Consider the following 18359-nt stretch of genomic DNA (forward strand, 5'->3'; position numbering starts at 1 on the left):
CCCCGTCCACTTAACACACCATCACACTGACCAGAAAATTGCGTGACATTACTCCTTTTTGAACATCGCACGATGTGAGTCTATACCTAACTGCAAACTACCAAACCATATCATGTTGCTACACATGCCATTTTCTTCCATAGGAAACAAAATTACACCTGCTTAACATAATTTACTAGCCTAGCCTAATCTTTGAAGTCATACAGACTAAATAGTTCCATCTAGTGGTGTAGGGCAGGCTACACATGTAGAGTTAGCGTACTTCAGAAAGCACAGGCTACTTTTCGTCAAAGTTAAATAATAATACATGCAATAAGCAAACAAGCAGAAACATATCTGGTGAAAAATAATTGTCTTTATTATTTAGTAAACAATTTCTTGGTTGTATTCACACTACAAGCAGGCATGGAGAGAAGCCCACAGAGACACATACACTCACTCCAGTTCATAAATATCACCTAAACAGTGTATAAATATTCCTTTCTATTTCCATCTTTTGACATTCATCTGATATTTCTCTTTGCACTCTAAAAATAACAGCTCAAATCCTTCACACATTCATACCCCTTATACACACACGCGTGCACACACACACGCCTATACAGAGATTGTTTGATGGAGTAACATACAGGAAGGAACAAAGGGGATTAAAACACTTTTAAAAAGCTGGAACCTCTATTTACACATTAGTTCATTTGGGACCAATGATACATGCTGTATGCATTAGTGTATTTCACTGATACCCCAACCTACAGTGGCTCAGGTCAGTTTTAAACCTTGACTAAAGGGCATCATTTCATTACTCTGTCACCTACAGACTACTCTGGGCAATATGCTAACATCTTGTCACTTAGTAGAATTCTAGAAAGTATTTCATAGGCTTACAATTTCAAAGACAAAAATATTACAAGCTACTGAGCTACAGCTATGATGGAGGCTACAAAAATTCAACATTTGAATGTCACCAGCATAAAAGAACATACATTCAAATATTGTGCTTTCCAAACAAATATTCAACAAGAGGTTTTTGAGGAAAGAGCAACTAAATGGGGGAATCAGCAACAATCATAAAAGCACTTCCCTCTTACAAATTAGTGGTTTGACTTCACATTGGCCTCTTTGAAAAAAATTAGCTAGCGCCAGGGCTCATCTGACAGAAAACACAACTTCTAAAACATCCCTTTACTTTTACTATTTCCCTATGTGTCTTTGTTGTCGAAGGACGGACAAACTGAGTTGGCTGACGCTTGATTTTTATAAACAGACCTAAAACAAAGGACCAAAAAAAGGAAAGGAAAAGAAAAAAACACTAAAACGAAACACCCATGAGCAATGCGAGGCACTTCAATGATTCTTTAGGTTCGGCGAGACTGTGTGAAGTAGGGCATGGAGGTCTTTTCATGGCCAGGTCTGTTGATCCAGGCCAACTCTCTTTGACCTTTCACCCCTGCCTGGCCTCTGACTTTATGACTCCATCTCATCCTCATCTAAGGCAGGTGGCACAAAACTCTGCACCGCTTCAAAGGTGAGCCCTGTTGGGAAAAGAATACAAAGCAAAAAATGATCACTACCTTCAACAAAGAGAACATTCCAGAAGGAAAGGAAATAACCAGAACTTCTCACCCTGGGGAAAATAACCACAGCAAGTCATTTGAGCTGCACAAAGTTATGGGTGTATCAAGGTAATGTACTTACTGGGATCTCTACATTTGAGTTGTACTAATTCAATAAAATATTGCTGTGAGAATACATTGAGGGAAGAGGTGTTCTGTGGAATGTTTATCCTTGCCCCCCCCCACTGCATTGGTTTTAGACTTGTTACTTTATTTCATTACTCTGTTGTATTTGTTATTATTTCAATTCTAAACAACTACATAAACAAACACAACAAACTAAGAATCAGGATGCACAGAAACCACATGACAATTTGTTCATCAAAAATGAATTGTAGGTCTAGAACCATGTCCATCATTTCACAACAGGAAACACAGTTACAATGAAAGTAAGTTACTACCCAAGTTAACATTTCCTGTATGTTTCTATGACTCAACTGGCACTAGTGTAACTCCAATGGTTAACATGTTACTAGTTTAGCTGTGCAATGCTGTGTGTTGCTTTGGACAGAAGCATCTGCTTAATGACTTCATGTCTGACAGAGGAGGCTGCAGAGCTAGACTCACGTTTCCACTCGTCAATCTCAAGCTCACGGCTCTCAAAGCTTTGGTCGTACGGCTCTGCCTCAGGTTCATCCTCCGGGTCGTGGTACTGGGCGAAGTACGGGTGGGCTAGTGCCTCGGCCGCCGTTATCCGTTTGTCAGTGTCCAGAACCAGCATCTTCTCCAGCAGATCCACCGCTGCAGTTCAACAGACAAACACACACCATACAGACAACTCATTATACCTTTACAATCATATATTTAACGTATTTATGTACATGTAATTATTATTATTTATATAGTATTGTTATTATTATTATTATAATAATAAATTAAATGTATCTGTTTCTTTCTTTGGGACAAACAACTAACGGACTAATACTCATGTATTTACTAAAGTGTGTGATTTTAAATTCATTCACCGCAATCCAGAGTGCTAAAACACAGTTGAACCACAGCCCAATCACCTGACTACATGATCTCGAGTCCACTGATCAGCTAAGTGTTAAAGTTTACACCATAGCTAACACTGCATTGCACTGTAAGCCATTCAGTAATATCCTGACACCAATAGCTGAGTGGGAGGACGACTTGTTTGCTATTGCTGAAGGCTAGACTCCCTCTTTATACCAGAGGATCTGAGAGCAGGAAGGCACAAGGATTGCTAACTCTTACTTATCTTTTTCTGGTAATTACTGTATTGTAGGATTGGTGCATAAAGCAGATTTACCAGTTCCTTCAATCATTACTGGCAGGCTTCTCTAAGCTTTAACATACCACAGCATAGCAGGAAGCTTATCGCGCTAAACAGGAAGTTTACATTGCTGGGGGACCTCTGAATGTGTTGCTGCTGGTGTAACTATAAACTACAGAGGGTCTGATGCCAAGCTGGCACCCGCATATGTGACTTATGTTCTGACACGCTCAATGGTGTTTTAAGCCCCCACCATCGACTTCAAGGCAGCGCTGCCACCGTCGGCTTCAAGGCACCTAACCCTAACCCTAACCCTTGCCTAACCCTAGTGCCTCCATGCAGTGCTGCCTGGAAGACAACGTTGGTGGCTTAAAACACCAAAAGGCTACTGACATCCAGCCCACAACATGTGATGGTTCTGGCTCTAATCTGGTGCAGGTCTGGGCCAGCAGGGGGCGATGTCTGTGTGGATTAGTTTACGATTGAGTAGAGGTCTAGGGTTTTGCAGTGCTCTTACCCATTGGGTTGGCTCCAATGAAGACATCCGCGAAATTCCTTTTTGGCATCTGTGGTAAGGAGTTGATGTAGTTCCTGGCCTATGAGAGGGGACAGATGGAAGACGTGTAATTGTCACCATCACTGACTTCATATTGAACTTCACTTTTTCTCCTGATATTGGATTCAATTTGGTGCCATAAAATGGACTAAGACCATTCAAAAACAGAAGAAATTGAACATGAGAGGTATTAAGATGAAGAGATTATCTAGATATAAACCTAGATATGTAACCCTGTTTTTGTATTCAAAATGCTTTAAACATTCTAAATCCTAAGATTTCTCAATAATAAAAAGTACAGGTATCCTAATGCTAATACATTATGTGTTAAGTGTTAATATTCCCCTTTTAATATATATTGTATATGTATAGACCTAAATTACAGTTGCTATCTAATACCCCTATTCAGTTGCAAGGCAACTTGCAATTTAAATACCCTGTGGCTACATCACAACATTATCTCCATTAGCTTTGCTCCTGGGACTGCCTAAGTGCTTATGAGCCACTGCACTGCATAGCGCCGCACATTGTAATGGCTGGTTAGTAATGCAAATCTTCTGCATTAATGCAGCAAAACGGACAACAAGCAAGCAATCTGAGCAGACAAATATTTGTGTTGGCAGCGACACGTGCGTCTTCTATTACAAGCAATTAACATAGTCATAGGCGCAGACAAGAGGGGAAATGAGAGAGAAAACAAGTGAAAGACAAAGAGAGGGAGAGAGAGTGAGTGAGTGATCAACCAGGTTAAAGAACAGACCCCAGACCAAAACAAAAGTCCAGAATTGCTTATTCTTGCCTCCTTAAACACCTTTTCCTTTTTAAGTGAATATAACTCAAACCAACAGATGGGAAAAGGCAATAAATAACTTTACAGACATGTGTGTGTATGCATGCATGTTCGTTTGTGTGTGTGTGTGTGTGTGTGTCTATGTCTATGCATGTGTCTGGTAGTGTGTGCGCGTGTGCATGTGTGCATGTGTGAATGTGCGTTTGGGCCTGAGTGTGTATGTGTGTTTGTGTGTCCAGGCCTGCGTGTATGCATGCATGTCCTTTTGTGTGTGTCAGTATGCATGCATGCATGCATGCATGCATGTATGTATGTGTGTGTGTCCGGGCCTGAGCGTGTGTCCTCACCTCATGACTAGGCATCCTATTTATTAATGAGGCGGGGGGTGTCCCAGTCAGCCTCATAATCTGCTGAAGCTGGTTTATGTCTTTGAGGCCCAGGTCAAGGGGGTCAACAACACAACACAAGCATTGACTCTCCAACACACACACACCTGCTCATTGTCAGTCATTTACAGAGGGGGCATCTTTGCAGTTTGGACAGGAATAGGAGCAGGGGATTTGGCTGGGGGTCTGAGAAAGGTAAAGCATGCTAATCACAAGCAGAGTGGCACAAAAGGACACAGATTATTGTTGGCAAAATCTGAGGACAAAGTCCATTAGCAAACCATTGAGTTTCATTTTAGCCATTTGCTTCGATTCTGTGGCAGGAAGGACACAGAGACGATGACATGTCAGGCAAAGCAAGCTGCAAGAAAATGGTGTGTGTTATTGTTAGTGCACACACAAACACAGCTCCAGGGCGGCAAAAAGAAAACGAGTCAACTCTGGAGGCGGCGAGCGAGCAGTGGCACTCACAGACTCGGAGGAGATTTTCATCAACAGCTCAGGCCCCGGGGTTCCCACCAGCAGCATAATGAGTTTCAACTGATCAATATCTACTGACGACTCAAGGAAAAAACAAACAGCAGCTGTTGCCGTTGCCATTGCCGACTCCTGTCAATCAAAACACACACAACATGGCCGCTCACGGTATGTGTGGCCTTGGTGTGACTAGGAACAATATAAATATATATTAAAAAAAAAAAAAAAAAAAAAAAAAAAACACCACACACCAAACCAGGAGGTTCAGTGAAATGTCATCAGCTGTGCCACCCATTTATACAGGAGACACGCCATCTGCCTTTCAAAGGAAAATGAAGTAAGTTGTGACAGCCATTCTTCCAGGGAAAAGCACAGCCATGCAGGGCACCTTGTGTCAGTTCAACAGGGAGGACTGCAGTATGGTGCATTCTGGGAAAGCACAGGCAAGCAAACAGGCAGCTGTGAGTGACGGTGAAATATGGCCAAGACTTAACATGCTTTAAGCCTGCAGGAGAAAAAAATGTGTTCAGAGGTGCCCGTCAGGTGAGCTGGAGCACGGGGGTGGGGGGGCAGGTTTGGTGTTGACGCTGGGATCAGAGTGACAGGAAAGCACATAGCTGAGAAGTTTCCTAAACAACAAGTTAACAGACTGGTGATGTTACAGACCGCAGACAGCTGGATTTGCTATTAGGAGAAGGAAGAAAGATCACAGGCTGTGATAGGGTGCCATTTTATATAAGTGGCCAAGCCTTATTAATTCAGTTAATCAGAGCATATACAAGATTGTTATCAGTGAACAAAACATCTACTATATCATCAGCCACATCACACCAGGAAATGAAAACACTACATTAGAAGGTTCCACTGGGAGGGAAGGAGAGAGGGAGAAAGAAAGAGAGAAAGACAGAGAGGGGGGCATGTTGCACAACCCGTTACTAAGTGAAATGCATGGATCACATTTCCTTTGAAGTCCTGCTAGATGAGGGAGCAGAGGGGGAAAAAACGCTTTGTGTGTGAATGACAACAGTTGTTTTATATATGAGCACTGATCACCACAACGAATAAACAAACAGGGTAAAGGGCTGTGGGCTGTCTACTCCAGTGAGGGAGCAGGGGAACATTGAGAGTCTAAAGGATACGGTCAGTGCCCGGGAATAAGGTCCTCCCAGTCAGCAGCTCGGCCATGATGCATCCCACCGACCAAATATCCACTATGATGTAGAGGATTCCACATAAACACAGAGACATGAAAGTACAACAATGGAATTGTAAGAGTTACGTTTACAGATGTATAAATTATGCACAAATAAATATATGCAGGTGTAACCCAATGAATTGCCACTTCCCAGTATGATGCGCAATAATTCCCTGGCGGTGGCAATTCATTGGGTTACACAGGTATGATTCTACAGTGGCCTCAAGGCAGAACCAGTTGTACCCGTCATGTTGTAGTGCATCCAGTTGAGCATGATTTCAGGTGCCCTGTACCAGCGCGTCGCCACATAGCCAGTCATCTCATCATCTGTGTGTCGGGCCAGGCCGAAGTCCAAGATCTAAGAGGATGGCAACGGAGTGAAGGAATGAATACACAGGTAAACAAAACAAAGGAAGAAACAAAGAGCGTGAGAGGAAGTGGTTCCACCCACGGCCCTGTCAGTAACCTGTAAAATCACTAGGATTATGTCAGTCAGACATGTACTGTAGTTCTCTAGACTGGTTTCAAAAGGTGTGCGTGTGTGCATGTGTGTGTTTCTCACTGTTTGTGTCTTTACAGTTTCGCTTTGCCATCAGCTGAGCACCTACAGCATAGTTAGGACACTGCACCACCACTTCACTCACCTTCAACTCACAGTCCTCATTCACAGCCAGATTACTGGGCTTCAGGTCCTACAGAAGGGAAGGGAAGAGGAGGGAGGGAGAGAGGGAGAGAGAAAGAGAGAAGAAGGGAGAGAGAGAGAGGAACAAGAGAGAGCAAGAGACAGAGATTGAAGATGACATACTTTTATTAGAAAATCTCACTTCCCACTTTAATGTTACAGCAAGTGCATCAGTTCATGATCATGCCACATAACTAGATCTGATAAGTTAGTTACTCACCCTGTGAATGATGTCTGCCGAGTGGATGTACTGTAAAAGACAAAACAGTGATGAGACACACAGTCAACATTTACATGAGATAAATCCAACACTCCTCATTAATGAGGCACTGAGAGTCCTGAACAAATATCATGCTATGTCCTAGGGAAGCACATGGTCGCTTAACTGCATGTTTATTAAAAGTAGTCATACAGGAACTCAATAGAAGTTATCAACAATGTCTGGAAGAGTATATTGGAAGCACTGAATCCCATGCTACGGTGGAGAGGATTATAAATAGCCTCAACACTGATGTGCAGTACTGGTCTGTGGGGTTAGGTTTCACGTGTTACGCATGTTGGCTTTTAGAGGATGCCTAACGTGCTGCAGCCTTTGGGTGGTTTGAGGAGAGTCTGGTCACCTTAAGGCCACGGAGGATCTGGTAGATGAGGAACTGCACGTGGTCATCAGTCAGCTTCTGGCACTTGACGATGTTGTTGAGGTCAGCGCCCATCAGGTGGGTCACCAGGTAACTGCGAAGGGAGGAAGGGAAGTCAGAGAGGAAGTGAGATGTGAGATGATTCTGCTTCCTTTTTTGACACCCACTTCCCAATTTGGCAACAACAGAGGCATGTAGTGCACATTTATTTCTTAGCGTCTTGGTATGGTATGTTCTGTTAATGGTTTGGTGTGATATAGCATCACAGGATGGAAGTTCCTTTACAACAAATACACAAATGGCTGTTACATAACATATTTCTTCTGATGCAAGTATATGGAGTTCACCAGAGGAAATGCCCGATTAAGGGAGATGTCCTAGTTTCCCTTTTTCTGTCTAATACAGCGCTTCCCACACAGTCGAAGTTGACTCTCAGAGAGCTCCACCGTTTGTTATTATAAACTCCCACGGGGTCACTTTACGCCTTCAAACGCACAGGGGTCGCTTTCAGGGGCCGCCTGTGAACTGCACTGTGTGTTTCTATGGGCCTGAGACGGGGGTGGGGTGGTTGGGTAACCGTGGGCGGGTTTCCTGTCGGCGAGCGATGCGCAATGACTAAGCGATGGGAGCCTCATCTCCCAGGCCACACGCCCCCGCAGAAGGGGCCCTCACGGGCCGGCAGGCGGACAGGCATGGCAGCCAGGAAACACAGAGAACAACAACGGCTCCACTCTCACTCTCTGGGAGTTTTCCATCTCGCAGGCTCACAAGCAGAGTCTCCACGAGGCCAGCACAGCTCAGCAGCTACTCCTCTCCATAACTCTCCCTCTTCTCAGTGACTCCTCTTGTTTAAAATATGCTCGTGCTCCTCCTGCTGCTGCTGCTGCTGACGCACATAAGTCATCCCAGGCTGGGTAGCAGAGCACTCAGAAAACAAAGAGCAGCTCTGCTCCTCAATCAGATGCGTGCTGGTACTCAAACACAGCAAATAATGGACTGCTCCACACTCCACTGTCAGCCCTCTCCTAAGCTACACACGCTACTGGAGCCGTTGCAGATGACTATTCACAGGCTGTGCCCAAGTGCCAACGATGACACCTTCACCATGATCAACAAATAACAACAAACCCTGCTCCTGATCTCATCCTCATTCTGACTTTTGGCGAATTGGTCGATTCCTCTACCTTCTGCTGATGCTGCTGTAGACACTTTCTTATTAGTGACCTATTAGGAAACACTGTGAATTATGTCAAATATGTGCCATCCAGCTCAACTGGACACTCTTAAATTCCCTCTGTCCTCCCCCGGTCCTGAGTGTCCACTTTAGCCGCTGCTGTTTTTATAGAAATTGTCGCAAAGTTAAGAATCTCCATTTGAAGAGTCTCCTCTTGATAATACCCTAAAACAGTGGTTTTCAAAGTGGGGGCCGCGAGGGTGTGCCAGGGGGGCCTCAGCAAGTTGGAAGGAAAAATAAAAGCAACAAATAAATACATTTGAAAAATGTAAAACATACCTATTACTATGAGGGTTGTTATACAATGCCATTTTAATAATGTGAGGCATATCTTAACATTATATTTCCCATGATAATGACTGGGAATAATAGTAGAGTGATGGCTCTCATATAGCAGAAAGCCCCAAATACAATTTTTACACACTGTATGCTCCATCACGAAGTGCTTGTGGCTAAAATAATTATTAGGATTATCTTAATGTATTTTTACATTTGCCGTAGTATTGTTGATGGGCTCAATAACACATCAAGGGGGTCCTTGACCAGAACCTAGTAGTATTTGGGGTGCCTTGTCGTGGAAAAGTTTGGGAACCCCTGCCCTAAAAGACAACACGTTAGGCAAAGCTCATCCAAAACATCTTTCACAGAACATCCACCCAGTGCTGGAAAATACCTCACTGAATTACGTCAATAATAAGATTGGTCTTTAAATGTTCCATCACCGCAACCTCTCCCATGCCTTTGTGAGATTTCAGCAGAAAGTTGAAACTACATTTAATTAGTCAAGATGCAGGTGGTGCCGAATCTTATACTGAGCAATTGGCAGGCCTGTTGGTTAAGCAGATTTTCTGTTTTGAATGTTTTCTAATAATCTATCTCTAACAGGATATATGCCTACACAGACAAGTGCGACATGCTGCAACAGAACCCAGCCTACGTCTGCTGCCAGTACAAACATCGCAAACTTCTATGTGTCAATAGCTCTCCTCTATCTCTGGCCAGCTTTCTCCTTCACCACCTCTCAAGCATTCAACACTGCAACAGGGGTTGCACACACTGCAGCCCTGCTGCCTCAATGTTGACTTAAAGCAGAACTAACAATGTTTTCTAATCATAGTGCTGCAGCCCTTTCATGGCCCTGCTGGGTGGGGTATGCATGCACTAGCTACTTTGGAAAACACTGGCTAGCACAAAGCCAAAGTCTTAACTGGGCCAGGCATCACATCTGCTATTTGTCCTTGCAGTAAACACACATGCCATAATATCCAAAACCATAACACACTACTGCCACCTGCACGCACACACACACACACATACATATATAACAAATGAACCACACACACACACACACACAGTCTCATAGTGGGACTGGAAAATCTAGGTATTTTTAGGGAGATCCCTTCTGGTTTCAATTCGCCCACCCCTCCCCTCACTGCTCCACTCTCTGGCAACCCTCCCACTGTTTATCTGGTTCCTGCTCTGAGGAGGAGGCACAACTGGGGAAGAGAAAGAGACGAGGACTAGAAAAGAGATAGATACAGAAAGGGTGAGAAAAAAAAAAAAAAAAAAAGAGGCGGCCCCGGATGCACTTTGCAGAGATAGAAGGTGACATATGAGCTTGCAGAGAGAAGGGAAGGGAGAAGAAACTGAGAACCAGAGAGAAAAACAGACAGTAAGAGTGCGAGGGTGTGAGAGAGAGAGAGAGAGAGAGAGAGAGAGAGAAAAAAAAAAAGAGAAAGAATGAGAGAGAGACAGAAAGAGAGAAAGAAAGAAAAAAAGAGAGAGAAAAAAGGAAATAGATAAAGAGCTAGGGTGCCCATTGCAGCTTCCACTACCACCTCCCTCTCCTCCTCCTGCTCCCTCTGTGTGAGTCATACTGTATTTCTGGAAGCAGCGGAGACCATGTGGCCAGAGACTTTCTAATGAGGAGACACAGCACTCAAAAAATCCTCCATAGAAATGCATGGGGCATAGTAATGGGAATATGGCAGTTGTCACATATCCTGCCCCTTCCGCGGCTAAAACTAGACATGTGAATACATCGTGCCAATCATGTGGTGTGTTGTAAATACATCGTACCAATCATGTGTTGTGATCTCGCCACTGGAGCAAGGTTGGTGTTGTGAAGCCTTGCGCACACTCAGTTCTGCCCAAAATAGATGGAGGGACTTGCCTAAAAAGACTTTGATGTGGCTCAGAATCAGCCTTACGAGCCCCCACCTGCCCCTCTTCTCCCTCTCCTGCTCTCTTTGGATGCAACGTCACAGGAAAGCCCCCTCTCTTCCTAGTCAGTGGTCTTTCCTTTATCCATACCCCTTTCCACCTCTCAGTCTCTCTCTCTCGACTAGACCCACCCCTCTGGCCAAACCAAACTCGTACCCCAGGATTCCGCCTCCCTCCTACACTCTCCTTAGATCATATGAATGCCCCCTTGTCTTGTCAGTAGTAGTCTTAAGCCATATCCTATTCCAAGTTTCTTCTCCCCTCCCCCCATTTTAACAGTCTTTCTTTAGGTTATGGCTCATAGAAATGCCTCCTTATCTGGCCAGTGGAGTTTCCCCAGGTCCCCGATGGCACAATGTGTCTGTCTGTCTGTCTCTCTCTCTCTCTGTGTCTGTCTGTCTCTATGTCTCTAGGTATGAAGCTTGTAGAATGAACTCTCACCATCCTCTCACAGGGATTATGGAGCCCGCCTACATTCCTTTGGAAATAGTTGCATGGTGCGGCATGCTGGCTGGACGTGAATGTGGAAACTGGAGCTCATGTTCTGGGGTGGAGGCAGAGCTGGTAGGTGGGTGCAGGACAGGAGGGAGCCTGTTGGTGTGTTTATTAGCTAGTGGAGCAGTGGATGCCACTCTGCCCCCCTCTCTTTCACTACCAGAGGAAAAACATGGCATGTTGGCACCCTGTGCACATTGCTCGCCATTCAGCGTTCTAGCACAGGAGCACCCAGGGGCATGACCTCAGGTGACTGACTTGTGCATGTTTAGTGTAGGTCAGAGTTCAAAGTGCAGGGTTTCAAACAAGGAAAATGGCTGGGAATGACCTTCTCGAAGTCGCTATAATTATCTATTAAAATCAAATCGCAAACGGCCTTGCCCACAACTGAATTCAGGGAAATTAACCAGTACGGAGACTGAGTATGACCGCTTTTGTCAGTATGGAACAGAGAGAGCAAGGCATTCTGGCCAAGGTCATCCAAACCACTGCAGCAGCAGCAGAGGCAGCAGGATGCAGTAGTGAGCGACCAAACTGAAACCATCCCGCTCACTTCACCTGAAAGGGGAGGAGGGGAATCAAAAACCACAAGCTTCAGTTTATCTGGAAACAGGACAGGATATTTTGCAGTGAAAGAAATCTTTCACTGCAAAATAACTTGCTAAGTGGTAAAGAGTGAATAATATAGTGAATCTAGTGGGGAAAAAACAACTATTATTTGTGATTCTCTTGAAATATTAAACATTTCATGAAATATTGATAATTTCCTCTGACATAATGCTAAAATGATGTACATAAAAATGTCAACAATGTTTTCTTTCTTTTCCTGAAGAAGTTACAAGTTTTATTTTTTCACTTTATTTATCCTTAGAAAAGGACATTTAGTGTGCAGCAGGATGTCTAACACATTCACAGAAAAGCACCACCAGAGGGGTATTTCACAAAGGCAGAATTAAGACATCCAAGATAAATAATAAAGCGAGGTTTGACATAGTTGTCTGGTCATCCTAGCTCAACTCGTTTCACTAATGCCAATCCAGGAGGAGTAGGAGCCGACTATGTCAAGCCAGGTGTAAAAGTAATTCAGGATGTGTGCGCTGCTCGCTTTCTGCTCCAAAGTGCCCACGGGTTGGAATAAAAAGATGCGAAAAATACGCCATTCACACAAAGTGAACAACCGCTTTTGATATAGACTAACAATGAAGTAAAGTTATCCTTTTTGAATGGGGAATCATGGCTATTTCTGTAAAACAGCAGAAGTAGGCGTGGTAGACCAACTGAATGCAAATTCATTATGCACCCACGCAGGAGTGTTTCCTTGTCTCGCATGCAACATCAAGAAAGCGCTTTGCCACTGCAAAGATGCACATATATGATATACCTTAATATTATAGTTGAAAATACCTTCAAAACTTGCCCTCCACTTCCAATCAACCACAGTAGGCTATTCATCAAACGCCTATCAATAAAATAAGCAAACAATGAGTACCTAGGCCTATGTTAATAATTATAAGGCTATCACAATTAAAATAATAACCATATGGTAGTAGGCAGACAATCTGTTTTGTTTTGCGAACAAATACATTTTGCAAATAGTTTATGAATGGAATAAAGGTCCTTAAAAATTAGCACGGAGGTCTGATGTGAATGACAGCTAGCTGAACCAATAAGACAACATCTAATTACCATTAGAATAAACTTAGCTTGACTGTTAGCCTGGTCGGGACGAATAAATAAGAGAATAAATGCCCATGGTAACTTATGTGCCATCTCTTTTGTGAAACCAAGTCAAGGCTAAATTCATCCAGGATAACCTAAAAATCCCAGCTTAATCCATTATCTAGGTTTTGTGAAATACCCCTCAGATGCCAACAACATTGTAAACACAACACAGGACACACATCAATGGAGACACTCCTTCCCCCAACACCAATGACAGGATCCAATTGGACAGTACACAGGTAAATCTGTCATAATGAACACAGACAGGAATAAATAAATAATCACATACTGTATAAAAGATTCAAGAGATGTCAGTCAAGTGAATTCAGGTTCGTAATAGCCACAGGAATAAAATAATCCCTGGCATGTCTAGTTCTTAACATAGGTAGTATAAAACAGCGACCTAAGGGGAGCAGATTAAACTCCCCAAAAAGTGGGTGTTCAGGGCAGTTTAAAATGTGGTCAGCCTTACCCCTGACCCGTTTATCATATATTTGTTGCAGCTGTGATAGCTGTACCCCAATCACCTTAGATGCTACGTTTACAAGCTTTGTTAACTTACGCTTGCTGCACATTCAACGATGTTGCAGGCAGCATAACAACAATGTCCAGACCCTTTCACGTCTGTCACATGTGCTCAGGGTGAACTTGCTCTCATCTGTGAAAAGCACAGGGCGCCATTGGTGGACCTGCCAATTTTGTATTCTATGGCAAATGGCAATTGAGCTCCACAGTGCTGGGCAGTGAGCACAGATCCCTCTAGAGGCCATCAGGCCACCCTCATGAAGTCTGTTTCTGACAGTGAGGTCAGATATTCACACCAGCGGCCTGCTGGAGGTCATTTTGTAGGGCTCTGGCAGGGCTCCTACTGTTCCTCCTTGCACAAAGGAGCAGATACTGGTCCTGCTGCTGGGTAAAGGATCTTCTACCACACTGCCCAGCTCTCTTAGAGCAACTGCCTGTCTCCAGGAATCTTCTTTTGAGACTGCACTGGGAGACACAGAAGTCCTGGCAATGGAATGTATTGGTGTGCCATTCTGGAGGAGTTGGACTACCTGTGCAACCTTTGAAGGCTCCAGGTACTGGCTTATGCTACCAGTAGTGACACTGACCCTACCCAAATGCGAAACTTGTGAAAAATCACTCAAGAAGGATAAAGATGGAAAAATTATCAGTTGCCACCACCTGTAAAACCATTCCTGTTTTGGGGGTCGTCTCATTGTTGCCCCTCTAGTGCACCTGTTGTTAACTTTGATTACACCAAAGCAGGTGAAACTGATTCACAACCACCTCTGTTACGTAACTGGCCAGACCAATAGCTTACAAGTTTGATAGACTTGATGGAAAAGTGTTCCCTTATTTATTTTGAGCAGTGTATTTATATTCATCTACGATCTGCTTCTGTCAAGTACATATCAACACAAACACTTTATGATTAGGGGAGAAGTAGCTTTCATCTGTGCTGAGTGTAGGGCTTGTGGTCTTCACACCTTAGATCCACCAACAGACAAGCAAACATCAACGCATCTTCACAGAGGCTTGGTGTCACCCATGTTTGTATGAATGTACTTTCCACTCAAACATGCACACCTAAGTAGGGTCACAAATTACCGCTGCTTCATAGCAATAGGCTCTGTTCTCTAGTGCAAAGCATCTCTTCACACAACCTTGTGCTTCAGATGTTTTTGTTGTGGCTTTGAGAGACAAAGAGACAGCACAAGAATGAGAGAGAGAATGTGTGTGTATATATGTGTGTGTGTGTGTGTGTGTGTGTGTGTGTGTGTGAGAGAGTGATGGAGATAAAGTTCCCAGCCACTCACAGATCATTGAAGTCATCCACATTGGTGTCAGGGGTGAAGACATCCAGCAAACCAATCACCTGGAAAAAGAGAGAGCAGAAGAGTTCATTTGGACACTGATAATGTCTCAGTCTAGGCATGTCCAGCCCAGAGATCAATTTAGAGCAGACAGGCTAAGAGGACATGGAGTAGTAGAGGAACAGAGCCAGTGGAACAGGAACAAATGGAAGTATGAAAGTTATGTGGTCTAACTCACTGAAAGACATTTGGGGGCTTCAACCAGTCACAACAATAATACAAGAATGTCAATGAAGCTTTCAATTTTATTTTGGGCGTGCGAGAAAGAAAAGAACAGAAAGAAAAATGGGAAAGAGAAAGAGAAATGTAGCAAGTGACAGGAAAGAAAGACAGACAGACAGAAAGGAAGAGACAACAAGAGAAAGCAAAACCTACGTTTTCATGTTTCATGTGTTTGAGCAGCCGCAGCTCCCTGTATGTGCGTTTGGCGTGGATGATCGACTGGAAGGGTCGAGAGAGCTTCTTCACAGCAACCATCAGCATTGTATTCTCATCATACGCAGAACTGCAAGACACATGGGCATCCTGTTCATCAACTACCATGCACATTCAAGTGTATCCCTGAAAGTATTATAGAATCGAGAAGTTCACATAGGAAAATATGAAACAATCTCTGATGGTAACGCAAGGTTTTAATGTCACTAGTGTCAAGGGTTACATTTCCAGGAAGCAAAACTACGCTAATGCAAGATGGGAATGTCCTGAATCACATTCACTTAAACTGCAACACATCAATAGACTAATCTCTGCAAACCACCAGGGCCCACCACACACACACACACACACACACACACACACACACACACACACACACACACACACACACACACACACACACACACACACACACACACACACACACACACACACACACCACTGAAAGAGGGAAGTTGCACAAGAACAAAACAGGAAATAACAGTAAGCTTTTAAATTGTTACACCTTATTTTACACCCTCACTGTTCAAGTTACACCTCATTGCGATCTGGCCTTCTCTCTAGCCAGTGTGCCTCTTCATTTCTGCTGCCCTCTCATGTGTCAACATTCACAGCATTAGGACACTCATCCTGATGTGTCAACTTTTAAGTCATGAAGGTGCAACACATTGAACTAGTAGTGATGGAAACCCTGCCTAAACTTAGACCCTGCATCTGATGATGTCGACTTTGTGAAACAAAAACACACCTATGATTCGGGACAAAAATCTGGGCATCGGTCAGATTTGATTGGTTAATGATGTGTGGACAAGAACACAGTGACCCTAACATATCAGGAACAGTTTACATTAAAATGTTTAGCGGATGCTTTTATCCAGAACCAACGTACAACATAGAATGGTAATAAATATTACATCAGCATTAAAAGTAACAGTGTAACAGCACCAGTTTAGGAGAGACATCTAGTGAGACATCACTACAAAAATCAGGTCTAAGATCAAACCGTAAAATGAGACAGCCAAATGATATTGTAGGCAGCACAGCTCCATTATATGATCTTGGTTACCTGGTTGCCTAGCACTTTGTTGATTCAACTCTGCACTAGCACACAAAATACACTAGTGGCATATGGACCTGAACGACCCTGATATTCAAACAGCCCTGTTCCTCTAATTAAGTAGATTAAATTCACCCCTGCATGTCTGATCTGCAAATATGGCATTGTGTCCACCCACTGTGTGCATTAAAAAAGTACCTCAAATTGACTAGGTTCGCCGATATTTGTCGTATTAGGCCTAATAATGCGTAACGTTCATGTGTCTGGCACTTTCTAGCTGTTTTGCAAAAATGGCACTGCACGCACGTTGTCCTATCTATCCAGTGCAGGCATTTCATGAAGAGCCGCAAACAACACTGAGAACGTGTGTGAAGATCTTGTGACGTAAAGCTCTACATAACATCACTGACTCTCACACATACACTGAGCCAGGCATAAACAAGTGAATCTTGTAAATAGGTTAAGGCTGCAACGCTAACAAGTGGTTTCGAGGGGGACCACAACAGTGAATCATGACCTAGTAGCGCTATGAGTCACTCCAGACAAGGAGCGGAATGACATCACTGGACGTACAGGAACAGATGTCCCACACACATCCAGAGTTCCTTAAAAATACGCACAACGTTGCGTCACAGCTATGTCCTTGAGGCTTTCGCATGTTCAATAAAGTCACTAATGATATCCGTACTGTTTAGTAAAATATCCCTTTAAAAGTTGATTGGACAATGCATCCGTGCATTTCATGGGCGTCCACGTCAAGTGTGGTAACGTTACAGTAACGTTATGCTCCATTATTCGAGTATCCGATTATGAACAGGAAATGGGGAATATGCTTGGCTTGGTCGGCTAAATACAAAAGGTGCTTTGCATGTTATTTCGTTTACACATCATATTAAGGCAATCCAAAATTGCACAAACTCCACCTCCAGACAGTCTAAACGTTAGCCGACTAGCCGCTGTTGAAAACTTGTGGGTAAGTAGCTGGCCAACATGCCATGTTAACCAAATACGTCTTAAATTACTGCTTTCCCAAACTACATTCACTTTCGGTAAATTAACTAATTTAACTGCTGTGGCATCATGATGACCGACCATTTCTGTCAAATAAAGTTAAAGCCCATGCTAGCTGGCAAGTGAAGCCATGATTACTCAGTCCTATCACATTAGCACATATGCTAACGTGTGGCGAGGTCTGAATGAATGAGGCAATCTCGCATAGCGCAAACAAAGACAAACAGTAGTATTTACCATACTGATCCATATGCACCAGAACCAACTGGGGTCAACTTCTGGTATCGGCATGGAACCTCCCAGACAGTCTTGTTAAGTTCTTGTCGATAGAACGAGGGACTTTCTGGCTGCGACATTCCTGCAGAGAAAACCACTGGCGAGTAGGTAGTAACTTCTCCTTTTCCTGGATCGGCTGTGCAGGCTAACCAGCTAACTTCGATGGTAACTTCTTGCAACCGAGGCAAAGAGTATGCGTCGAATGTATCCTCAATGTGGCGAATTAATGTTCAATCTTCAATTGTTTATAACAAATGCATGCCTGGAAAAGGCGATTATAGTCAACCCGTACGATATAAGGCAAGGCCAATGAACATGATTCAGGATTCAAACACTGTCCCGTTCGTCTCTCCCTTTCGCCTGCGCAACTTTGCTACACAAGCAAATCTTTCGGTTTTGTCACTTCCCGAAGGCGCCCTCCGAATCAACAAACTCTCGCGAGGTCAATTGGACAG

General features: G+C 43.6%; 1 protein-coding gene across 2 annotated transcripts; it reads right to left on the reverse strand.

The window, feature by feature from the left end:
- Positions 1 to 337: 337 nt before the first annotated feature.
- On the reverse strand, positions 338 to 18296 carry mapk14a (mitogen-activated protein kinase 14a). 2 transcript variants are annotated; one of them, XM_048242303.1, is made up of 12 exons: positions 17866 to 18296; positions 15501 to 15630; positions 15069 to 15127; positions 7557 to 7668; positions 7157 to 7186; positions 6899 to 6946; positions 6498 to 6612; positions 6199 to 6270; positions 4544 to 4623; positions 3368 to 3446; positions 2181 to 2354; positions 338 to 1532 (listed from the first exon to the last, which is right to left on the reverse strand). In XM_048242303.1, exons 1-12 carry the CDS (start codon positions 17982 to 17984, stop codon positions 1465 to 1467), a joined length of 1086 nt encoding a protein of 361 aa, XP_048098260.1. In that variant the 5' UTR covers positions 17985 to 18296; the 3' UTR covers positions 338 to 1464. The 2 variants fall into 2 exon arrangements, with proteins under 2 accessions (XP_048098260.1, XP_048098261.1); XM_048242304.1 differs by lacking the exon at positions 4544 to 4623 and adding an exon at positions 5054 to 5133.
- Between the last annotated feature and the right edge of the window lie 63 nt (positions 18297 to 18359).

Source organism: Alosa alosa, chromosome 4 (genome assembly GCF_017589495.1).
Source record: "Alosa alosa isolate M-15738 ecotype Scorff River chromosome 4, AALO_Geno_1.1, whole genome shotgun sequence".
NCBI lineage: Eukaryota > Metazoa > Chordata > Actinopteri > Clupeiformes > Clupeidae > Alosa > Alosa alosa.